The sequence below is a fragment of the Hippoglossus stenolepis genome, chromosome 23, assembly GCF_022539355.2.
Source record: "Hippoglossus stenolepis isolate QCI-W04-F060 chromosome 23, HSTE1.2, whole genome shotgun sequence".
Taxonomy (NCBI): Eukaryota; Metazoa; Chordata; class Actinopteri; order Pleuronectiformes; family Pleuronectidae; genus Hippoglossus; species Hippoglossus stenolepis.
Window position 1 is genome coordinate 322,102 of NC_061505.1, and position 25,787 is coordinate 347,888.

The 25,787-nt window shown below is 38.8% G+C and overlaps 1 protein-coding gene across 2 annotated transcripts; it reads left to right on the forward strand.

The window, feature by feature from the left end:
- The first annotated feature begins 861 nt into the window (after nt 1-861).
- Nucleotides 862-17,561, forward strand: LOC118102840 (retinal guanylyl cyclase 2). Of its 2 annotated transcripts, none has more exons than XM_035149391.2 (25): nt 862-1,225; nt 1,621-1,701; nt 2,935-5,133; nt 5,339-5,569; nt 6,115-6,270; nt 7,170-7,312; nt 7,575-7,730; nt 8,079-8,228; nt 8,543-8,759; nt 8,854-8,929; nt 9,032-9,107; nt 9,207-9,323; nt 10,461-10,544; nt 11,167-11,343; nt 11,422-11,575; nt 12,192-12,335; nt 12,429-12,577; nt 12,851-13,014; nt 13,787-13,910; nt 14,497-14,565; nt 14,737-14,911; nt 15,762-15,860; nt 15,968-16,053; nt 16,220-16,305; nt 16,497-17,561. In XM_035149391.2, exons 3-25 carry the CDS (start codon nt 4,893-4,895, stop codon nt 16,579-16,581), a joined length of 3,159 nt encoding a protein of 1,052 aa, XP_035005282.1. In that variant the 5' UTR covers nt 862-1,225; nt 1,621-1,701; nt 2,935-4,892; the 3' UTR covers nt 16,582-17,561. The 2 variants fall into 2 exon arrangements, with proteins under 2 accessions (XP_035005282.1, XP_035005279.1); XM_035149388.2 differs by having other exon boundaries at nt 863-1,225; nt 9,023-9,107.
- The last annotated feature ends 8,226 nt before the right edge of the window (nt 17,562-25,787 follow it).

Genomic DNA, 25,787 nt, shown 5'->3' on the forward strand with positions numbered 1-25,787 from the left:
ACAGCCACCTAGTGTGACGTGTACAGAATGAGCACAGAGCACAGGAGAATCACTTCACTTATACAATCAGAAGCCCCTCCCGCGAGGAGCCAAAAGGTATTCTTCAGTCTCTTGATGTCTGACCAGGTTGGGCAGAGTTCCTGTCTCAGATCTCCGTCTCAGACCCCTGGTGTGCCTTTCTGGTGTGAGACAATCTGTCTCCGAGATCCCCTATCTAGATTTACAACATCAAAAGACCCCAGTCCTGTATACAATGCAGAGTTCCCCTCACCCATCTCCATCAGACACACTAAGTAACACCCTGCAGTGAAGCATTTGCTAAGACACACATGTGGGGACCATAAACACTTATAGTCCCCTCTGCAACTTTTGTAAGTCACAGAAACACATTTGTTATCTACTTCTTCTAAATACATATCTGTTCTTCTATTAAACATTACACAAATGCAAAATCTGCCATTACACTACCCACGTGTTACGTTATTGTGTTATCGAAGGAACTTGCGCATCGTTGTGTGTTTTAAATGTTGTACTTTCCACTCACACGCACAACTTTCTGACAAGTGCCGTGTTAGCTGTTTTTGTTAGCATGCTAACATTCATCAACAAACTGCTGTGCAACTTCCAGACATTACAGTTTAGAAACTTTAGCCCGTGTGCATGTGACGTTGATCTACAGGTACTATGCACTTCGTCTTATTGTGATACACACTTTATTCTCTCTGGTACTAGCACGACTCTTAAAGTAATGTTTTTTACAATGAAGGTTAAATAATGGTAACTTTTGAGTCATCTTATTTTGTATGCATGCCAGGGTATATGTCATCTTTTAATGTCTTTTCTGTTTTATTCAAAGCTATTGTGATATTACTGCTTGACAAAATTGATTGCTAAAGTTTTTATGAATTTTTTTTAATTGTTTTAAAACTAAAATTGTTAAATTGATCTTAGATTGTTATGCATTTTGATCTGTCATGTAATGTGTGCAGAGAAAGTGATGAATGTCTGTCTTGACCACCGCAGCAACCATAGTTAACATGTCTGTGAACACTGTCTCCTCTCTTAGAACTGTGCAGGTTTTTACAATTACTGAAGTGGAACTGAAGGAAATGTTCTTATCATCATTGGACGCACACTCATCCCAGTTGATGAAGCTGTCCAGATCACGTGAAGCACTTGGAAAAGACCTCAGGGCTCTTCTGGACATCTTTGATGACCAGGAAATGTAATCAGGAGATAAAGGCAGGGTTCTCCCTATGTTCATACATCATATATTTGGTTTATGATGCTTTAATATACAGGTGGTCAAGCAAGCAACACAATTTTTTTTTCTACACTTTGCTTCGTGCTGTGACTGAACTTACTGACCATTATTCCTACCTTTCCTGTGGAATATGATGGTTTGTAATATCTGAAAAAATATGTTGCCCATGTTTACAATGGGGAAAACCATTGTTCCTGTAGTTGTTGAATATCTTTGCATCAAACACATGCTATCAATGGTGTCTTTATAAACAAAATGGTCTAGAAAACAAAAAAACATAAGTTGTGCATAAGTGTGAGACTGATTTTATTTTCAGACCATGTGATATTTGTTAATGTTCATTTTGTATCTTTCAGACAACTGATGTGGCCTCAGCTCTCCGAGGTCTGCCTTTCTATTTGAGGGAGGAGCTAGACAACTTTCTGAAGACGTGTCTGGTAAGATAACTTTGGTTAATGCCATTAAGGTTGTTTTCAATTTGACTGCTAAATATACAAGGGGCAGTAAATCTCTAATTAGAGAGCAAACAGACTGATTTGATAGGAATTTGCCAACAAATCTATGTTTTTATCTTTGAATTTAAAGGGATCGTTTACCGAAAAATTTAAATTCACTCATTATTTACTCAGCACTATGCTGATGGAGGGGTGGGTGAAGTGTTTGAGTCCACAACACACTTTTGGAGTTTCAGGGGTAAACAGTGAAGCAGCCAAATTCAATGCAAATGAAGTAACTGGCGGACTCCTTCAAACGGGAAAAAACATAAAATGCCTCCATGCTGCTCCTGTGGTGTCATCCAAGTGTCCTTAAGCCCCGACATTCAAATTCCACTTGAAATGTCATTTACACCGTGTTTTAAGCCTAAAAGTCTGCTAACGTAAGTAACGATGCTAACACGCACTCAGCACGTCCCCCTGGGGGCGAGAGCTTGTGTGTGCGAATGTGAATGCGGCACCAGAGCAGGATATCAGAGCACATAGAGTCTAATTAGATTAATTGGGTTTACGGATACTTGGATGACACCATAGCAGCAGTAATGATGCACTTTAACTTTTTTTCTGCTGTTTTGCCAGTTACTTCAATTGTGTTGGATTTGCCTGCAACAGTGTTTACCCCTGAAACACCAAAAGTGTTTTGTTGACTCAAACACTTTACCCCCCCCCCCCTTTAGCATAGTGGTGAGTAAATAATAAGTTAATTTTCCTTTTTCGGTGGAACTATCGCTTTTAAGAACTAAAATCATTGGTCCACTAGTGAGCAAGATCAGTATACCTGGAAGGCTGGAAACTGCAGAACAGCTGAATTTTAAGAACACCTCAAGAAAATAATGTCAAATTTGGCACAAATGTTCAACAACAGATGACATCTGGGTGGTCAAAGGTCAACGTCACGATGGGCTCACAAAATGTTTGTCTTCTTGAATATATTTTCAATCTATATTAAATCTTATCTGCAAATTTTGAACAGTTGTCACTTGGACTCAAAGATTAACTGATTTGATTTCAGTGGTCAAAGGTCAAGGTGACCTCATGAGTCTGGAAAAAGGTGTATGTCACTGCACTTGTAGGCGGAGGCATACAACCACGGGGCCAAAATTATTGTTTAGTTATTAATGGGTGGGATGAAAACTTAAAAGAATATTTATTTTAGTCTCTGTTTGTGTTCTGTAGGATACAGACTCGGAGGAAATGTGTGTCAAAGGGGTCGAGCTCATCCTCATCTATGACTCGAGAACTGCCTTCATCCTTCTGTCTGGACTTATCTACGCTCTCAGTCTGGACTACCCCATAGGGTCGCACACTTGAGGCCTGTCATGAACTTTGGTACAGAGTGCTCTGGCCTTGTTCAGGCCTGCCATGAAAACACACCCATACATTCATGTCAGTTTGTTTCATTAGTCATGTGTTTGTGTAGTTTTAACCATCCTATCTGTATTCAGTGTTTCTTCAATGCTGATTTGTTTCTCAAAAGACAAATGGTAGGTATGAGGTAATGATCCTGTGCTTAAAAGGATAGTTCACCGAAACAGAAAATTACGCTGCTTCTAGTCGAGTGTGAATGTTGGGGCTTCTGGACACTTGGATGACACCACAGGAGCAGTATGGGGGCATGTTATGTTTAAAAAAAATGTATCCCCAGTTACTTAAGTTGTATTGGATTCTGCTGTAATGCTGTTTCGCCCTGAAACTCCAAAAGTGTTTTGTGGACTCTGGACACTTTATCCACCCCTCCATCAGCATAGTGGTAAGTAGATAATGAGTGAATTTAAATTTTTCTGTGAACTATCACTTTAAGGTGTAATGTGTTATTCTGTTACAGCCACATTGTGACTTGCTTTTCCATATGCTTTGTTTTGAAAAGAATTGTGCAATGGAACCATAAGGTTAACATAAGGATGAATATTGACACTCAAAATGTCTGCTGCTACTATTTCAATGTTGCCTATGTTGGCAGTTAAGTTATTGGTTTTATAATGGTTTGCACCAAATGTTTACCTATTGTTCATAATAAATAGATCATGTTTGAAGAATTTTGCAGTCTTTAGTACCCTCAACTGATGGGCAGTAAAGTTGAATTAACGCAACATTTTAAGTTTAAACTATAGTTATCTTAACCAAAACTGCAGTGCCATTGACTTATGTTTTCAATTTATAAGAATACACATATTCCAGTTTATCGTATGTAATATTTAAAGTACTTTAAGTTGACACAGCACGTAAGCCCTTAAGTTGAGTAAACTCAACAAAGCCTTGCAGCTGGTTGCTTTACTTTTTTAAGTTTGCTCGGTTTATCTTTTTTTTACAGTGCAGTTATGTTTTGGGCACTAAACAGGTGAAACTTCAAGGTCCAAAAATTCTATATTTTCTATATTCTTTTGTTTGCTGCTTCAAAATAAGCATTCATTATGTCTCCCTGAGTTTGATCATCCATTTCCAGACTTTGAAGGACTTTTATTTTAGCAGGGTTACAGGTCTGTAATGTTTTTAATGTTATTTAAATATAATTTTAATTTAACTTGAATGTAATATGAATGTCAAATAAATGTATTTTAAATTTGCCTAAATGTAACAATGTATTTTCAATGTAATATTAATGTAAATGAAACCGACTGACAGGACTGTTTTGTTAGAAACTTTGCATTTGACTTATTTTTCAATTGGTCGAATTTATATTTCATAATGTTTGGTCTTTGTTTTTGTATTTGTTTTATATTTATAGCTTTTATTTTCTTAGTGTTTGTTTTTTGAAAAATATCTCGGTTGTTTTCACCGTGACTGTTGTTACCCGTTTTATTTTGAAGTTTATTCTCTTGTGTGTGTCTTCTATTCTCTTCCTGTCACTTCTTCAAATGTTCATGTTTCACGCTGTTGTTTCTTTCTTTGAAGTTTAGAGTTTTAGTTTAATATCCTGGCACCTGAAGTATGAGTCTTTTTATTTTAAATGCATTCTCCTCATTTTTAATTAGAACCTTGATTCTGTTTTTCGATGTGTTGCTCTGTCAGTAGCGAATTGAATGTTAAGTTTCATCAGATGATGATGACGCTCAAGTTGCTTTGGAAACCAGACATGTCTGCGTCCACCGCAGTAAAAGTAGTAAAAGGTTTATGTTTTTTTCCAGATTGTCAGGATGTGGCTTCCTCTGTGGTTGCTATGTGTGTGTCTTTGGTTGCTAATCATTACGGAAGTTTGGGCAGCGACTTTCAAACTGGCTCTGATTGGTCCATGGTCATGTGACCCCATGTTCTCTCGGGCAATGCCAACGGCAGCAGCTAACCTGGCGCTGTCACGGTTACGGAGCGACAGTAGCCTGAGCAGAGGGTATTGGTACGATGTGAAGCTGCTGGATGAAGACTGCTCCACCTCCAAAGGTTTGTTCAAATGTGACGAAAAATTATTTCCACGGAGATGGTTCAACTTTATTTCTATTTCAGACAAAGAGCTCTGTGTTATTTTAATAAATTAATTAGAAACTTAGTTTTCAAATGCATAATTGTTAATTTTCTGAATTCTGTTTCCATTTTTATATGTAACTATTATCATTTAAGTTTTTCTTATTCTCTGGTTTTATTTCAGCTCTGACAGAACTTGGAGAGATGGAGGGTTATGGCCACGCCTACATTGGACCATTTAACCCCGCCCTCTGTCACGCGGCATCCTTATTGGCTCAGCACTGGGAGGTGGGGCTTGCATCTCCAGGCTGTCTAGATGCTAATTGGATGAATCTGCCGCCCATCACTCCTCCCAGCAGGGTTCTGTTCACCGTGCTCAAGTTCTTCCAATGGGCGCATGTCGGGATTATCTCAGGTGAACGCATGACATCATGCGTGGGAGTGGTCTCGTTTCGCTTCATATGATGACGTAAAAATGTATTAATAAAAAATGATTACATTCATTGTGAAATATTTAATCTTGATAAAGGTTTGGTCTCATAAAATCTAAATACAAACATGTTAATATTTTACACTTATTTATATTATTTATATTGTGTGTATATATGTTCGTTTGTATACACACTTTATATAATGAAGATCTGAGGTAATTTAAATAAGGTTTAGAGTAAAACAGTTTTCACGGTGTTTAACTTTAACTTCATTTTTAATACGAAATTGAATTTACTTATTTACATATTATCGACGAAGAAGAGAAAAATAAAGAAATAAATGAACTGGAAACAATCCAGTGTTATGATAATTAGATATAATATCTAAATGAGTAAATGTTATGTTGTATTAACATAACGTTAAGTAAATATTATATTTCATTAATCATTTTATTACATCAATATATCATAATGATTTCCATCAATAAAAGAAGTTTAATTTGTGTTTGCTTCTCCTCTTCATCTTCAGCTCCATCCAACCTATGGGAGAGCACTGGGCAGGAAGTGGCCTCCGCGCTCCGGGCTATGGGGCTCCCGATTGGCCCAGTGGTTACCATGGAAACGAGGAACAAAGTCGGAGCTCGGAAGGCACTGAAAGTGATCAGAGAGACCGACAAGGTCAAAGGTCAGAACTGAATGATCTTATTTGAAAAGAATATAAACAAAGAGACTGTAGATGCTGTTAATTTATTTCACATCGTCAGGTTCTACATAGTTATTATTAGTTTTTAATTATTATCTATAATCATAGATGAATCATGAATGAGTTGAAAATCTAAAGTTAAATATCAACATCAGGTTCTGTAGAAAAACATCAGATAACACGTTTAACTGTTTTATTTTTATTATTCATATCAGCACCTATTGTTTTAATAATCAGTCGATTGTTAAGTGAATCATTTCTCATGTGAGACATTAATCTTTATTGCCAATTCATTTCCAGTCAATCAACTCATAAATTAAAGTATTGATTTTGGCTGTATAGTTGTGGGTCATGTGGAGAAGAGTGGGTTTATTAATGCAGGTTTTCAGGATCCAACAGCTGCTGCTTGAGTGAAGTAAATGACATGTGATCCAGAACGCACTGAAGCACCGGGGAACGTTAAAAAGTTAAAACTGTTTAATCGAAATACTCATCAAACCAAAACTAACAGACTCGATCGGCAGTCAACATCGGCTTTGTTCCGCTTCCCCGTTCTCACAGTTGATCCAAAAACCCATTAGTTAAAATAGCCTCCTCTTTTAGTATCAGGGGGTAGAGTCAAATAATATTACTAATATATAACAATAATTCTTATTAAACAGATGTACTGCAAAATTCATGTCGAAATATTCTGTAATTTAATGAAATTAATATTAAACTGTAAACAAATTTCTGAATTCATTTGAGTTCCAACAATTAGCAGTTATTAAATTAGGCGATTTAAAGTCAAGTAAATAAAGTAGATTTAGAGTAAAATATTTATTTCTGACACAGTTAAATCAGGATAACATTAAAAACTATTGTTATTGTTTCTGTTGCAGTTGTGATCATGTGCATGAGCTCTCTTCTGATTGGTGGAGAGGATCAGAGAGAGCTCCTATTGGCTGCTCTGGACATGGGGATGGTTTCTGATGGTTATGTGTTTATACCATACGACACTCTGCTGTACGCCATGCCGTACCAGGTGAGTGATTGACAAGTGACAACTTCAATCGAAAAAGGTCAATAACTAATCAATGTTATACTAAAGTGATCAATCAACTATAAGAGCACTCAGTTTATATCTCTGTTAAGGCTTTGTTTGTTTGTTTGTGTGTGTGCGTGTGCGCGCGTTAAATAAAAATGTGACACTTAAGTCAAATTTTTTTATTTATCTTTTAATTGTGTTGTAAAATGTTTGAAACTTAGTTCTGATTGGTTCCTTTTCTCTTTTTTTTGTCAATCAGGACACAGTGTTCCCTCAGCTGACCAACAGCACGCAGCTTCGTCACGCCTACAGCTCCGTGCTGACAGTTACTATGGCGTCCGACCAGAGTTTCTACGAAGCTTTTCGTCAGGCTCAAATCAGCCGAGAGATCCGGTCAGCTGTCGCTGCAACAGAGGTAAATAAACAACGAATACAAAATACACAACTTCTACTACAAAACATGATGGTTGAAATGTTAGGTATTGAACAGGTGTATAAGTTGGATCAACAGAAATTATTTCATTCTTAATTTTTGAATCAACTAGTTAAGCAGCAGATTTTGTAAAAACCTATTTTACCATCTCTGATGATTTCAGTTTACATGTAAAGATTGTTTTCTTCTGACAAGTGAAGAAAGGAACTGAATGTGTCATCATTGGCGTGAGTTAGCGTGAGTTAGCGTGACAACGAGACGTTGAAGATGTGTCACAGGATTTGAGTATGAAATCACCAGGTGAAGTTTGGTCTTGAATGTTTTCTGCAGGTATCTCCAGTGTTTGGAACTATCTTCAACATGGTGTATTTCGTTGCTAAGGCGGTGGAGGAGCGTCGTCAGGCAGGAGGTGGGCACTGGGTGATGGGTGACCACCTCATCCAATCAGATGGAGGCTTTGATTTCCAAGGCTTTAATCAGGTCAGAGACATTGAAACAGACGTGAAGTAATAAGTAGTTTGATGCCGAGACAAAATGAAAACAATAAAAATAAAAACGCATGAATTAAAGATATGGTCTTTAAAAACAACTAATCAGATTTTACAGTCGACATTAGCGATGATCACTCAACAGACGAATCTTGTAGATTAAAAACAGTAATAGATAATAGAAAGAAGCTCATAGATCATCTAGGACTTCTGACTGTACCAATATGATGATGGTCCCGGTCCTGATCTTGATCCTGGTCAGATGACATCATCACCTTCCTCTGTTTAACCTGTTGTTTTTCTCAGGTTTTATACGGAGGTAAAAAGGGGCGTGGCCTGCAGGCCAGGTACGTGGTGTTGGACAGCGATGGCGATCGACTTGTGCCGACACATTCGCTCGCTCCGACACACACAGACGGGATGGTCGGTCTGAGACCCCTGAGCCGCTCGTTCATCTTCCCCGGAGGAAAACCCCCCAAAGCCAGTTTTTGTTGGTTCAGTCCAGAGGAGACGTGCAGCGGCGGTGAGTTACTTATAACATGTTACATGTATGTACATGTAGAGGTGCACTTAGCGCCCCCTGCTGTCACATGGTAGGTAATCTCCTGTTTCTGCAGGTCTCGACATGGTGACGATGATCTTCATCTTCCTGTTGCTCTGTGCTCTGATTGGAGCATTTTTCTACTGGATCAGGTCAAACACACACACACACACACACACACACACACACAGATATTATTATTAATAATGATAATAATAATAAAAATAATGGTGACGTCTGCACAGGAAGTACAGGAGATCAACGAACGTCACCAAACTGATCCTGACTCTGGACGACATCGTCTTCATCGACACTCAAGTCAGCAGGAAGGTCAGTGTCGCACCGGGCGCCGTGGTGGTGTCATCACCTGGTCGTCTGCAGGTAACCAACAACGAGCTGCTGCTCACGTTGTTGTTGTTGTTGTCATAGAAACTGAACGACGAGTCGATCATGAGGAGTCTTCTGGAAATTAAAACTCCGTTTCGCTCGATCGCTCGAAGTTACATCCTGACGTCAGCTGAGAGTTCCAACATCGGAATACTGGAGGTACAACTGTCTCACTGTCTCAATGTGTACCTGTCTCCCTCTGCAACTATCTGAACTGTCTGCCTGTCTCACTCTGCAACTGTTGGTCAATCAATCACATTTTATTTGTCTCATATTCAAAGTTTGTCTCATAGATGTTAAGAAGGATCAACATCCTCTGTTCTTAACTCAACAAGAGTCAAACTAGCAGAGAATCTTTGTGATCAGTGAATAAAGCTCAGTCCCATGTGAGGATCCTCTCCCAGGACACAAGTCCAACAGATGCTGATGGAACTGAACACATCAACACAACAACAGGATTCACTACATGAGAAGAACCAGTTTGTAACTTCATGTTTAAAGTGTTTATACATGATGTCTGATGGAGATGAAGGAGCAGAGGAACTGAGGAGTTACTGTCAGTGATGGTAGAAGATGTGAGGAGACATGTTGTGTATCAAGAAGTCTTGTTGTGATCATAGTCCACGATGAGGATCCACCATCTACCTGTCTCATTGTCTCTAGAGGTGTGAATCTCTAGTCACCTCACTTTCGATTCAGATGATTCGATGATAAAACAATTATCGATGCATCAAAGAGTTTTATTTCTATACATGATGTATTTTTTTTATCACTGTGTGACTAGAGGTTTGCATCTTCACCAGCCTCATGATTTAAAAAGTATTATAGACCCTATTATAGACAAAATAAGCTTTTCAATTCAATAATCTGCCGCCAACAGTCAGTTTATAACAGTGGTCAGTGATCTCCACACTGATTTGACTTCATTCCGTTTACACGTGTGCTACATCCTTAGTCTGTATCAGTGTGGCTCCCCCTGGCAGAATCGAGGAGCATTACTCCGCTGGTCAACAAGAGATTCTGCTCCTCTGATGTTTTCTAATCATCACACTTAGAACTGATCTTTATAAAAACCTGATGAATTCATATTTATGTTCCTGGATAAACGGGGCGTCGCAGGAAACTTATCGATTATGTTCAGTCTCTGAATCGATCGTTCACGTGATGCATCAAAAAACTATTAATTCCTCCACCTCTAATTGTCTCACTGTCGCACTGTGCGTGCATGTCTGTCTAATTGTGTATTGTTTGTATTGTCTCACTGACTCTTGCTCTGATTGGCTGCATTGTTACCAGGGCGACTGGGTTTGGATGAAAAAGATTCCTGCTGGAAAGACGATGACAGCTGTCAATCAAAACACCCAGAGTCTGTTTAACCATGTACGTAGATTTCACGTTGACTTAATGACTAATTATTGATCAATGTATTGATTTGTATATTGATTAATATACAATATTTCAGGGATTGGCCAGTAAGTTTGGCTGCGCCCAGCAGGTGGTGCTGGACTTTTATAAACAGTCTATGGTGCCGAGTGAAGTTAGAAAACTGTGTTCATCCTACCTAGATTATCTGCACTGACGATTTTGTGGTTTATATATGTTTGAATTATTTACTGAACTGATGTGTTTTTTCATATGTGACATGTCTGTTAAACAACCGAAACAATCTTCAGACCAAGTTCTAAACTTTCAAAATAACAGCTCTGTAATTCAGCTCAGTAAAAAGCCTTACAGCAACAGAGTGAACCTGGAGCTTTTACTTTGAAGACAAATTGATATTGTCGTGATGGAGATCAGCTCCTGTGAATGTGTCAGTCTGATAAAAATTAAATCAGCTGGACAGATATCACAGGCCGCCAGTTGCTGACCACTGGTATATAAGTTAATATGTTGATTCAAATATAAATATTAGTATAGTAAATATTGATTCATTTATTTAGTATATTGATACATTTTGAAAGTTTTCAGATGAAGATGTTAAAATGCTGTGTGCTATGTTCAGTTACGGGAGATGAGACATGAGAACCTGAACTTATATCTTGGACTCTTTCTGGACTCTGGGATCTTCGCTCTCGTGGTTGAACATTGTCCTCGAGGAAGTTTGGCTGATCTGCTCGCAGACGCCACCATGAGGCTGGACTGGATGTTCAAGTCCTCGCTGCTTATGGACCTGATCAAGGTGCTGCTCAGACACTAATAATAATAATCATGTTTATAATATCAATGATAAATAATAATTAAATTGTGTGTGTTTCAGGGTATGAAGTATCTTCATCTTCGAGGTTTGAGTCACGGTCGACTGAAGTCGACAAACTGTTTAGTTGATGGACGTTTTGTTCTGAAAATCACTGATTACGGACTTCCCATGATCCTTCACTCTCAGAGCCTCAGTCTCTCTGAGGATCCACAAGGTAAAACCTGTTTATTTCTATTTTTCTATTTTGATTTATGTTTATATATGTTAATATGTGTTCATATAACCCCTGGATAAAAGTGTTAGGGTTACGGTTAGATGACCTTCCATGGCTACACTAATGATGGGTTCACACCAAACACAAAGCAAATTTTGTTGTTTCGTTGCTTGTGCGATTTGTGTTGCAGGATCATTTGTGTTTACTCACATTTATTTGCGACCACTGACTGTTCACCCAATAACACAGGTAGATGCCAGGATCTGTCTCCAGTGAGTTTCCTTCTCTGCGTTTCAACCCGAGCGAATGATGCAAATTTCACATCCGTCCCGCCATTTGCATCTATTTGCATCTCTCCAATGACTTCGTATATAATTTACGTTTACGTCTGTTACTTGAAGACCTTTTCTATAGTTTGTTTGACAGCACATGACACAAGGTGAGACGGACTGTCTTTCATCTGATTGGTCCTTTCAGAGCATCCATGCATTTCTTACAATATGATTGGTTAAGGGGTGGGGCTAACACAGAGAGAAGAGCATTGTGTCTTTCTGTCAGTCAGTGTTTCTCTACCTGTCTCTCTCTCTCCCTCTCAACCTGTCTGTCTGTCTCTCAGAGCTGCTGTGGTCCGCCCCGGAGCTTCTGAGGAACTCGGTCCGTGGAGGTTCATTTGCCGGAGATGTTTTCAGTTTCTCTATCATCATACAGGAAGTGATCTCACGCACGCTGCCGTATGCCATGATGGACATGCCCGCCCACGGTGAGAAAGGATGGTCCAGGCACTACCTGTCTCTCTGTCTGTCTCTCCCCCATCTCTCTCTCACCTGTCTCTCTCTGCCTGTCTGTCTGTTAGAGATCATGGAGCGTCTAAAGACGCCCCCTCCGCTCTTCAGACCGGTGGTTTCGGTGGATGAAGCTCCAAGCGAATGTCTGAGTCTGATGAACGAATGTTGGAATGAAGATCCGAGTAAGAGACCGAGCTTTGACGACATTGTCAAACAGGTGGGAACAGCTGCCACCTGCTGGCCACATGACAAACTGCACAATACAATACAAAATCCAGTGTGTGTTTTACATGATGATGAATATGTGTGTGTTTCTGTGTCTTGTGTTTTTGTATGATTGTGTGTTTTGTGTGTTTGTACATTATGTGTTAGTGGGTTTGCATTAATCCAGGGAAGTGGGGGAACATCATCTACTCTAATGTTGTGGGATTGTGTGATTTGTGTGTTGTGTATTTTTTGTTAACTTGTTGATGTGTTTGTGTATCTGCAGTTTCGGGGCATAAATCGAGGGAAGCGTGCGAACATCATCGACTCCATGTTGCGGATGTTGGAGCAGTACAGTTCAAACCTGGAGGATCTGATCAGAGAACGAACAGACGAACTGGAGGTCGAGAGGAACAAGACGGAGAAACTGATTGGACAACTTCTGCCCAAGTACGACATCAGTAAAACCTTGAATGAGAGCACAGGTCTGACACAGCAGTGACACCTGATGGCTGTGCAGTGGATCACTACGTGATGTTTTTAAGTTTCCTTCAGTATCACAGTGATCCACTGAAAGTTGTCTGTACATGACAGATTTCAGTCAATTCAGCTGCTTTTATTTTGAGACTTTGGGAAACACACTCGTTTGTGTCGCTCTTTACACACAAACAGAAAAATGCATTTAATTAGTTATTAATTGATGTCAGATTATGATACCAGATCGTTCCGGTGACTTTAACCCTCAAGTGCTGACTGTGTGTGGAAGGGGAACGGAGTGCACATAAAAAGTTTTTTCGGTGTATTTAAATGAGTCTGTGGAGAGCACCCTCACCTGCACCACAGAGGATCAATCAGCGCAGGTGAGAGCTGTTAGCTGATTGGTCCTCGTGCTTAAAAGGCATCATCGGAGCTGCCTCAGGAGACTCAGAACTCAGATCACTCTGGAACTCCAACACTGCCTGAACCAGAGGACTCGGAGACACTAAGCTGCAAAGCTAGTCGCTTTATGTTTGATTGAAGTTTGTTTGTTTATTAATAAAGATGCTTAGAAGCAACACGTCTGTCTCTGGCTGTGTGTGGGAGAGCCCCGTGGCAAGGTCGACTGCCACAGAGTCATATGAGTTCATTGTTAAAGTATGAAGTGAGTGCAGGTTAGAGTCTGGACACCCAGACAGGAGACTGACATGGTACAAACAAAATCTATCGTCTCTCATTGTTTCAGATCAGTGGCTCAAGCTCTGAAAAAAGGGAAACCCGTTCGACCTGAACATTATTCAGATTCGACTCTTTACTTCAGTGACATCGTTGGATTTACAACCATCTCAGCTCTCAGCGAGCCAATCGAGGTATCTGCTCTCTTACATCCTGTTTTGTTGGGAGTTGTAGTCTTTTCCTGGGTTAGGATTCCTTCAGTGTTAATGTTGAGAAGGTTTTTATTGGGAGCTGAATTCTCAGAGTTTTCCTCCTGTCCAAAACACCCCGAACCCTAGAGCTGCTGATTCGATCCAGTAAAAGTACTGACCCTAACCCTTAAAAATCACAGACACAGGAAGTCTCTGAGGGGCTGTGCGTCGAGCTGCCACAAACGTTTGCTCATCTTTTTGCTTTTAACTTAAGATCCAGACGTCCAACGACTAAAATCCTTCATCCGATTCAAATATAGAGTTAAAAACCACCAAGCTCTAAAGAGTGTATTCTGAAAATGCGACTTCCAACTGGATAAAATTCACTTTTGCGGATCTGACCCGACCGACAAGTGAAATGCACCGTTACCTTGATTAAAACTGGAGATTCTCCAGGATTAAAAATGTAATGTAAATTTCATAGATAATATGTAAATAGATATAATACAGGTCAAGTTGATTTTAGATGTTTGTTTTATAGTAGATCATTTTGAACTAAAAGTGTGTGTGTGTGTGTGTGTGTGTGTAGGTGGTTGACCTCCTGAATGACCTCTACACCATGTTTGATGCCATCATTGCGAGTCATGACGTCTACAAGGTAAACTGTTTACCTCCACAAACACATTTGCTCTTACTTAACACAAGTGACCTTTAACTAAGATTACATGACAAGAGAATTACTGAGATCAGTGTTTGTTCTTCTTCCTGATTCACTGAAGTCTAATGATGCATCACAGAGTCAGAGCATCCATCAAAGCTTTGTTTTCAGGTGGAAACGATCGGAGACGCCTACATGGTGGCGTCAGGCGTCCCAAACAGGAATGGAACCCGACATGCAGCTGAAGTGGCCAACATGTCTCTGGACATCCTGCACTCGATCGGAGCCTTTAAGATCAAACACATGCCTGAGATCAAAGTGAAGATACGCATTGGCCTGCACTCGGGTAATACACACACGGCCCCGTCATGTCGTTAACATGGCGTCATACTGCTCAAAGCACAGTGAACATTATTAGTTCTGGACCAACTCTCTGGTTGACTGTCAGCTCGGTTATGGCCTGGTGCTCATTGGTGACCTGGTCAGCTGGTTAACTGGTCAGCTTTGGTGCGTCACATTGAAGAATAATCTGGTGACCACAGGTTGACCAGATGTAGGACAGGAGACAACAGGTCATGGAGGCATGTAGCTGCAGATGACAGGGGGAGGGGGGGTTAGCGTGTTACTATTGTAATATTGCTGATGCACCAGTTGATTCATCTGATGTAACCACATCCAGTTCCTCCTGTAGATTTTTCACATCTTGAAACTCACAACAACTGATTTTATGCGTTTATTGAGGTTTGATTCATGCTCAAGGACACAGAAACATGAGTTAATGATATGAATGAAACACTCAACAAAATCCCAACTCTTTGTTGTCCTGGCTCCTAAACGGTGGAACGAGCTCCCCAATGACATCAGGATAGAAAGTCTACACATCATCCGCCGCAAACTAAAAAAACATCTCTTCCGACTACACCTTGAATAAAAACGAATACAAAAATTATATAGTAGCGCTTTAGTTTCACTTATGTCACTTACATGTTGCACTTTGTAGTTTGGGTTTCTTGAAGAAAATTGTACTTTCTTGATTCTTGTTCTGTGTTTGTTCCTCATGGTTGATGCACTCATTGTCGCTTTGGATAAAAGCGTCAGCTAAATTAAATGTAATGAAGCAGAAACGTATATTCCAGCTGCAGCTTCCACACGCTGTGGGTGTGTTGACTGAGCACGTGACCTGTGTATGTGCTTAGGTCCGCTCGTAGCTGGTGTGGTTGGACTCATGATGCCCAGGTATTGTCTGTTTGGAGACACGGTGACCACAGCATCACACATGGAAGCCACTGGACTGCGTACGTAAAAACAGTCTGATCTGAGTTTGATTTCTCTTGTTTCTCTTGTGTGAAAGATTGTGAGTCAACATGAAACGTGAACTTGATTACGTTTTTTCTGTGTCCAGCCTATAGGATCCACATCAGTCTGAGCACGATGAAGGTTCTGACCAGCCTCAAACTGGGATATCACTTCGACACCAGGAAAGCTCAGGTCTGATTAACTGCTCTGACCTTTCATCTGTGTTTTTTATATATATATATATATAAACACACAATCACATTATTGAATAATTAAAATTACATTTACACAAATTAGATATTAGATATTTCATCAGCTGAAATTACTGATGATGAAGGTGATGATGTTTTTTTTCCAGGTGAAGGGCTCGGAGGACACCTATTGGCTAATTGGGCAAGATGGTTTCAGTAAACCTCTTCCTGTTCCTCCAGATCTGACCGGAGGGTAAGAGGTTACTTAAATGTAAACACATGATCATTTGTATTTAAATACATCTTAACTTTCTCTGTCGTCATGTCTCTTTCTGTCTGTCTCTCTTTCTCTTTCTGTGATGCATCTCTCGCTCTCTCTGACTCTCTGTCTGTGATGTGTCTCTGTCTGTGATCTGTCTCTCTGTGTCTCTCTCTCTCTCTCAGGGCCAGTAACCATGGTATCTGTCTTGATGAGATTCCAGTTGAGAGACGTCAAAAATTTCTGGACCGACAGAAGATAAAGAAATAATTTACATACACACCAACCCCCCCCACCATCACACACACCGACTCTACCTCAAACGCTGTGCTTTAAGGACATTTTCTTAGCCAATGAAACATTTTCATCCAAATGCAATAAAACTGGTGGAACCGCAAGATTTGTAATTGTTGGGAAAGCAAAAGAAAGTTTTGAACATATAAGGGAAATACAAATAATATAAATAAGAGTAACATCTGGATAGTGATTGTCTGATGTCACTTCATCAGGTTTATATTGAACCAGTAATTTCTGTGCCTCATGTGGGTCTGATACTTTAACATTTTGTCTTTGACTAGCATGTAGACTGTTGTATAAACACAAGTTCAAACCGTGGCTCGCCCTCACATCGTAGATGCTGAGTGTCACAGTGATATTTCTCAAAACTTCAACTTAAATTCAAACATTTCTCTGAGTTTCTTCTTCTGATTGTCGTTCAGCTGTCGACAGGCATTCAGAAGGAGCGACGGAGGTTGCAGTCACAATTAATTTGAATGTGTTTCAAGCTGAGCAGAGTCAATGAGGCACTTCAGTTCATGATCAGTTGATTGAACGATACTAAACTTTACTACAGGATCAGTAACATTTTAATTAATATAATGATTTATTCCATCAGTCATGTGATCAGTGTCTTAACTTAATTTATTCAGAGATAAAATTGTCAGTATCTTATTTTTATAACGAAAGACAAGAACAAAGTGAGAAAATCTAAAAAACTTGATATGATATAACAAACTTTGTCCTTTAACCAAGTGTTTGTTGACATTTATTCTAATTAAAATGTCGACACAGGTGTAGTTCAACAGTCCTGATTGGTCCAATAATGTGTAAATTCAAGGTATTGCAAAAAGGTGATATCCAGCGAAATGTGATTAGTAACTTAATCTGCAAATGTTCATTTATTCTAGTATCTCAATGTCACTGTTGTGTTTGTCATGTTACCAAGAAATCAATAAAATGTTCAGCCTCTAGTTCATCTGTGTTTTTTAATGTGCTAAAAATGTTAAATCATCTGCTGGTTTTTCCTGAATCAAGGGTTCGTCCACCACCAGATGTCTGTGGTGCCAGGAGTGGGATTTCTTCAGAGGGTTAGGGTTAGAAGAGATATCTCGATGACTCCCCCTGCTTCGTCCGACGACTGGGCAGTTTGAACTAGGGAGTCAAAGGCAATGCACTGGCCCACGCACGTCATCGACTACTCTCCATTCTCACCTATCCCCTTTGCCTGAAATGGCTTTTGATATGAGTTGGTTTTTAATATGAACGTTATTTTGTTTTGGGATATTGTTCCTTTAAAAAAACTGGTTTAGAAGATTTTGTTGATATTTTAAATCTTTCATTGTAAGTGCTTTCTGTTTGTTTTCTGTATTGATATTTCATGATTTATTGCTTCTCATTTGTTCCAATTTGTTTGATTTTGTGGATTGGTTGGACTATTATTTCTATAGATACTATTTTAATTTCCTAATTTTACATTATGGAGACACATCATCAGTAGTGGACCTCAGGATCATCGGGTGTTTCGGCCATCATCACTAGACACCCTCTCCCGAGAAAGCCCCGCCAGAGACAGTCAACCCAGGGTGTGTCCAACTAAGTTTTATTATAATCTAATTCTAAGATAATTTTAGAAAAGGATTCACACGGTTTGTTAAGGATCAGCTGGTTTAGTATTAGAATTAATGTGGATAAAATGGTTTGGGTTTGGATTAGAGTTAAGATTAATATAAAGGATTAAAGGTTAGGTTTAGGCATGGGGTTAACTGGTTAGGTTTGGGCGTAGAATTAACTGGTTAGGTTTAAGGCGTAGAATTAACTGGTTAGGTTTGATTAAGGTATTGATTAAGGTTAGGATAATGGTTAAGATTAGAATTAAGGTCATGTGAGGCCTCTGGCTCTGGCTCTGAGTTTCAGCCCTAATTGGAGACTCTGGGGATGACATCCTTTAAATTCTGGTTCTCTTCAGTAGGTGGAGTTGGATAAATAACTGAGTCATACTCACTCTGCTCAGTGCCCAGTCGGGGTTGGAACATCGGTTTCATCCTTCTGTTGGTTTTGGAGAAAGGTATTACATAGCTCAACCTCAAAGCTCAAGAAGTCCTCCACTGGGAATGATGGAGCTCCTAAAAAGTTCCTGTGTCCCATACACCGCGCACAACTCCAGGAAACTTCTGAGCAATGCTCTGTGTCACTTACACACATAGAGACATGCTTTAGTATTGTTACAACAGACTCATCTTGGATTTCTCCATGGATTGGTCTAAAGGCTGATTCTCTGTGGGGCAGGTGTAGTCTGTGTGTACACTCATACTCATGGTTTTTGCTGAGTTTGGAATTTTATATTATAAAGGATCTGATTAAGAGAACTCCCTCTTAGGATGGTGATATCCTATAATTTTAAGTTTAGGTGGCTTATATGGGAATATTTTAGAAAAGTGATATTAGGGAAACAATCCCATAATGCATTGCAGGAGAAGTGTGTCACCTGGTAAAAGAGTCTATGAGAAACATGTCAAACTTGTTTAAAATTGAATAATTTTGACCTAAAACAAGTCAAACTATTAGAGTGAATTAAGAGTGGGACCCATCTATATGAATTATTTTATCAATTGGTTAATAGTCTCCTTGGATTTATCTGTCAAATACCTTGAAAGTTTCTATTTATTCAGTTCGGAGTGGTTTTTAGTTATTATCTCTTCCTTAGTGTGCCAGTAGAGTAGTGTTTGTCTGACAAACTAATATAAATCAGTACTCAATCATTCAATTAATAAATAAATAAATAAATAAATAATTAAAATCTTAAATTAGAGAAATTCCTCTGGGTGATATTTTCTGATCGTTTTGGATTTATTTTGCAGATAAGAGAGTAATTTGATAGACTTGTTTTATAAACCAATCCCATCATCCTTTGGGTAATGGACCAATCAGTAGACACGGTCTCTTTATTAAGTTAAAACACTTTATTAATGTCTGTAAAAATTATTTATTATCATAAGAATTTAATCCAAAATGTTAGGTAAGATTAAGTAAGTTATCCTTACTAAAGAATCAATTTATTGGTTAATTATTCCACTAAAATTATCTGTTAATTAAATTTAGCTGTTAATGATAAACTGATATATTCTTAATTTTTCTGTGATAACATAATGAAACAGAGTCAGGGAGAAGAGACCTGTACGGGTCAAACCCTCCCCGCCCGGACCGGGCTGTGGACTCTGTCTCCCCCTTTACTCCCTCACTGAAGTGAGGAAGAGAAGAAGAGGGATTTTTATATATTAAATACTTTATATGAGTTAAGGATATTTATAGTAATATTTATTTATATAATTGTAAGAGTTTTCCATATAATCTTGTAATTATTTTGTGATTTCCTCTAGGATTAGTTTTAAAGAGTTGACCTCAGGTAAGTCTGGATAGTGTCCTGATATTCTAGAAGATGATTTTCATCTTTTCCAGGTTTGAGGCAGAGCTCAGATCTGGGTTTGTTCTGCCTCCTGCTGTGAATACAATCTGCTGGTTCTGATCTTTGCTCCCGGCTTTTTCTTGTGGTTTGAAGTGTCGTTGTTAGTTAGACTGGGTTTTGTTTTGTGGATTTGGGGTCCTTGGACTGGTTCTTTTCTCCTTTGTGTCACCCATCAGTTCAACGTCCTTGTCTTGATTCTTTGGCTGCAGAGCAAACGTTTTGGAAGGGTAGGCAAATCGGTTTTCAAGAGAGCCGTTCGTCCGATGGCTCTGGCTGAGTTAGGGTTAGAAAAAATATCTCGATGACTCCCCCTGCTTCGTCCGACCTGACTGGGCAGTTTCCAACTAGAGTCAAGGCAATGCACTGGCCCACGCACTTGCGTCATGAGCTACTCTCCATTCTCACCTATCCCCTTTGCCTGAAATGGCTTTTGATATGAGTTGGTTTTAATGTGAACGTTATTTTGTTTTGGGATATTGTTCCTTTAAAAACTGGTTTAAGTTTTGTTGATATTTTAAATCTTTCATTGTAAGTGCTTTCTGTTTTTGTTTCTGTCTTGATATTTCATGATTTATTGCTTCTCATTCCATTGTTTGAATTATTGGTTGTTTGATTTTGACGGAGTTGGTTGGACTATTATTTCTATAGATACTATTTTAATTTCCTAATTTTACATTATACGAACACATCATCAGTAGTGGACCTCAGGATCATGTGGTGTTTCGGCCATCATCACTAGACACCCTCTCCCGAGGAAGGCCCTTCCGTCTGTATTGATCCAAGCCCCAGGGTGTGTCAACTAAGTTTTATTATAATAATCTAATTCTAAAGATAATTTAGAAAAGTTCCACCGGTTTTGTTAAGGATCAACTGGTTAGTATTAGATTAATATTAAGGATAAAATGGTTTGGGTTTGGATTAGGTTAAAAGATTAATATAAAGTTAAAGGTTAGGTTTAGGCATGGGGTTAACTGGTTAGGTTTAGGCGTAGAATTAACTGGTTAGGTTTGGCGTAGGAATTAACTGGTTAGGTTTAGGATTAAGGTATTGATTAAGGTTAGGATAATGGTTAAGATTGATTAAGGTCATGTTGAGGCCTCTGGCTCTGGCTCTGAGTTTCAGCCCCTAGTGGAGACTCTGGGATGACATCCTTTAAATTCTGGTTCTCTTCAGTAGGTGGAGTTGGATAAATAACTTGGAGTCATACTCACTCTGCTCAGTGCCCAGTCGGAGTTGGAACCTTCGGTTTCATCCTTCTGTTGGTTTTGGAGAAAGGCCACACGCCGTGGCTCAACCTCAAAGCTCAAAAAAGTCCTCCACTGGGAATGATGGAGCTCCCTAAAAGTTCCTGTACCCATACACACCGCACAACTCCAGGAAACTTCCTGAGCAATGCTCTGTGTCACTTACACCGCAAGACATGCTTTAGTATTGTTACAACAGACTCATCTTGGATTTCTCCATGGATTGGTCTAAAGAGCTGATTCTCTGTGGGGCAGGTGTGGTCTGTGTGTACCTCCCCTTACTCATGGTTTTTGCTGAGTTTGGAATTTTATATTATAAAAAGGATCTTAATTAAGAGAACTCCCTCTTAGGATGGTAAATATCCTATAATTTTAAGTTTGGGTGGCTTATGCAGAGATATTTTAAGAAAAGTGATGTTAAGGAAACAATCCCATAATGCATTGCAGGAGAAGTGTGTCACCTGGTAAAAGAGTCTATGAGAAACATGTCAAACTTGTTTAAAATTGAATAATTGTGACCTAAAACAAGTCAAACTATTGAAGTGGAGTGGGTAGGACCCATCTATATGAATTACTTATCCAATTGGTTTAATAGTCTCCTTGGATTTATCTGTTGAAGTACATTGAGTTTCTATTTATTCAGTTCAGGTGGTTTTAATTAGTATCTCTTCCTTAATTGTGCCAGTAGGGGTAGTGTTTGTCTGACAAACTAATATAAATTGGTACTCAATCATTCAATTAATAAATAAATAAATAATTAAATAATTAAAAATCTTAAAATTAGAAATTCCTCTGGGTGATATTTTTCTGATCGTTTTTGGATTTATTTTGCAGATAAGAGGAAAGTAATTTGACTAGACTTGTTTTATAAACCAATCCCATCATCCTTTAGGAGTAATGGACCAATCAGTAGACACGGTCTCTTTATTAGTTAAAACACCTTTGTAATGTCTGTAAAAATTATTTATTATCATAAGAATTTAATCCAAATGTTAGAGTAGATTAAGTAGAGTCCATCTTATAAATAATCAATTTATTAATTATTCCACTGAAATTATCTGTTAATTAAATTTAGCTGTTAAAAATGATAGAAACTGATATATTCTTAATTTTCTGTGATAACATAATGAGGAAACAGAGTCAGGAGAGAGACCTGTGCGGGTCAGGCCTCTCCCCCGCCAGTTGGGCTGTGGACTCCTGTCTCCCCTTTTCTCCTCACTGAAGTGAGGGAAGAAGAGGGAGAGAAGAGGATTTTTATATATTAAATACTTTATATATGAGTTGGGATATTTATAGTAATATTTATTTATATAATTGTAAGAGTTTTCCAATATAATCATTGTAATTATTTTTGTGATTTCCTCTAGGATTAGTTTTTAAAGGTTGACCTCAGGCAAGTCTGGATAGTGTATCTGATATTCTAGAAGATGATTTTCCATCTTTTTTCAGGTTTGAGGGCAGAGCTCAGATCTGGGTTGTTCTGTCTCCTGCTGTGAATACAATCTGCTGGTTCTGATCTTTGCTCCCGGCTTTTCTTGTAGTTTAGAAGTATCGTTGTTAGTTAGACTGGGTTTTGTTTTGTGGATTTGGGGTCCTTGGACTGGTTCTTTTCTCCTTTGTGTCGCCCATCCAGTTCACGTCCTTGTCTTGATTCTTTGGCTGCAGAGAGCAAGCGTTTTGGAAGGGTAGGCAAATCGGTTTCAAAGAGGGCCGTTCGTCCGATGGCTCTGGCTGGGTTAGGGTTAGAAAAAATATCTGGTGACTCCCCTGCTTCGTCCGGCTTGACTGGGCAGTTTGAACTAGAGTCAAGGCAATGCACTGGCCCACGCACGTCTTGACTACTCTCCCATTCTCTCTCCCCTTTCTTTCAAATGGCTTTTGATATGAGTTGGTTTTAATATGAGCCGTTATTTTGTTTTGGGATATTGTTCCTTTAAAAAAACTGGTTTAAATTTTGTTGATATTTTAAATCTTTCATTGTAGTGCTTTCTGTTTTTGTTTCTGTATTGATATTTCATGATTTATTGCTTCTCATACCATTATTTGAATTATTGGTTGTTTGATTTTGACGGAGTTGGTTGGACTATTATTTCTATAGATACTATTTTAATTTCTAATTTTACATTATAGGAACACATCATCAGTAGTGGACCTCAGGATCATCGGTGTTTCGGCCATCATCACTAGACACCTCTCCCCGAAGGAAGGCCCCGCCAGGGACAGTCAAGCCCAGGGTGTGTCCAACTAAGTTTTATTATAATCTAATTCTAAGATAATTTAGAAAAGGATTCACGGTTTTATTGAGATCAACTGGTTAGTATTAGAATTAGTAAAGGATAAAATGGTTTGGGTTTGGATTAAGAGTTAAGATTAATATAAAGTTAAAAGGTTAGGTTTAGGCATGGGGTTAACTGGTTAGGTTTAGGCATGAGGGTTAACTGGTTAGGTTTAGGCGTAGAATTAACTGGTTGGGTTTAGAGTTAAGGTATTGATTAAGGTTAGGATAATGGTTAAGATTAGAATTAAGGTCATGTTGAGGCCTCTGGCTCTGGCTCTGAGTTTCAGCCCCTAGTGGAGACTCTGGGGATGACATCCTTTAAATTCTGGTTCTCTTTAGTGATTGGAGTTGGATAAATAACTGAGTCATACTCACTCTGCTCAGTGCCCAGTGGGTTGGAACATGGTTTCATCCTTCTGTTGGATTTTTGAAAGGCCACACGCCGTGACTCAAACCTCAAAGCTCAAAAAGTCCTCCACTAGGAATGATGGAGCTCCCTAAAAGTTCTGTGTCCCATACACCGCACAACTCCAGAAACTTCTGAGCAATGCTCTGTGTCACTTACACCGCAAGACATGCTTTAGTATTGTTACAACAGACTCATCTTGGATTTCTCCATGGATTGGTCTAAAGAGCTGATTCTCTGTGGGGCAGGTGTAGTCTGTGTGTACACTCCTTACTCATGTTTTTGCTGAGTTTGGAATTTTATATTATAAAAAGGATCTTAATTAGAGAACTCCCTCTTAGGATGGTAAATATCCTATAATTTTAAGTTTGGGTCAAGCATATGCAGAGATATTTTAAGAAAAGTGATGTTAAAGGAAACAATCCCATAATGCATTGCAGAAGAAGTGTGTCACCTGGTAAAGAGTCTATGAGAAACATGTCAAACTTGTTTAAAATTGAATAATTGTGACCTAAAACCGTCAAACTATTAGAGTGAATTAGGTAGGACCCATCTATGAATTACTTATCCAATTGGTTAATAGTCTCATTGGTTATCCTAGGTACATTAGGTTTCTATTTATTCAGTTAGGAGTGGTTTTAATTAGTATCTCTTCCCTTAGTGTGCCAGTAGGGTAGTGTTTGTCTGACAATATTATAAATTGGTACTCAATCATTCAATTAATAAATAAATAAATAATTAAATAATTAAAAATCTTTAAATTAGAGAAATTCCTCTGGGTGATATTTTCTGATCGTTTTGGATTTATTTTGCAGATAAGAGGAGAGTAATTTGACTAGACTTGTTTTATAAACCAATCCCATCATCCTTTAGGAGTAATGGACCAATCAGTAGACACAGTCTCTTTATTAGTTCAAAACACTTGCTAGTATCTGTAAAATTATTTATTATCATAAAGAATTTAATCCCAAATGTTAGAAGTAGATTAAGTAGGGTCCATCATACTAAATAATCAATTTATTGGTTAATTATTCCACTGAAATTATCTGTTGTTAAATTTAGCTGTTAAAAATGATGAAACTGATATATTCTTAATTTTCTGTGATAACATAATGAGGAAACAGAGTCCAGAGGGAGAGACCTGTACGGGTCAAACCCTCCCCCGCCGGACCGGACCCAGCTGGACTCTGTCTCCCCTTTACTCCCTCACTGAAGTGAGGAAGAGAGGAGAAGAAGAGGGATTTTATGTATTAAATACTTTATATATGAGTTGGGATATTTATAGTAATATGCATTATATGGTGTAAGAGTTTTCAATATAATCATTGTAATTATTTTGTGATTTCCTCTAGGATTAGTTTTAAAGGTTGACCTCAGGTAAGTCTGGATAGTGTCTGATATTCTAGAAGATGATTTTCCATCTTTTTCAGGTTTGAGGGCAGAGCTCAGATCTGGGTTTGTTCTGCCTCCTGCTGTGAATACAATCTGCTGGTTCTGATCTTTGCTCCGGCTTTTCTTGTGGTTTAGAAGTGTCGTTGTTAGTTAGACTGGGTTTGTTTTGTGGATTTGGGGTCCTTGGACTGGATTTCTTTTCTCCTTTATTGTCGCCCATCAGTTCACGTCCCTTGTCTTGATTCTTTGGCTGCAGAGAGCAAGCGTTTTGGAAGGGGAGTAGGCAAATCGGTTTTCAAGAAGAGCCGTTCGTCCGATGGCTCTGGCTGGGTTAGAGGTTAGAAAAATATCTCGATGACTCCCCCTGCTTCGTCCGGCTGACTGGGCAGTTTTGAACTAGAGTCAAAGGCAATG

What these genes read in the sequence shown, in the direction of transcription:
- LOC118102840 (XM_035149388.2), top strand. Translation starts at nt 4,893, where the DNA reads ATGTGGCTTCCTCTGTGGTTGCTATGTGTGTGTCTTTGGTTGCTAATC. An exon ending in GATGGACATGCCCGCCCACG is followed by an intron (nt 12,336 to 12,428) that starts GTGAGAAAGGAT and finishes TCTGTCTGTTAG; the next exon opens with AGATCATGGAGCGTCTAAAG. An exon ending in TTGACGACATTGTCAAACAG is followed by an intron (nt 12,578 to 12,850) that starts GTGGGAACAGCT and finishes GTGTATCTGCAG; the next exon opens with TTTCGGGGCATAAATCGAGG.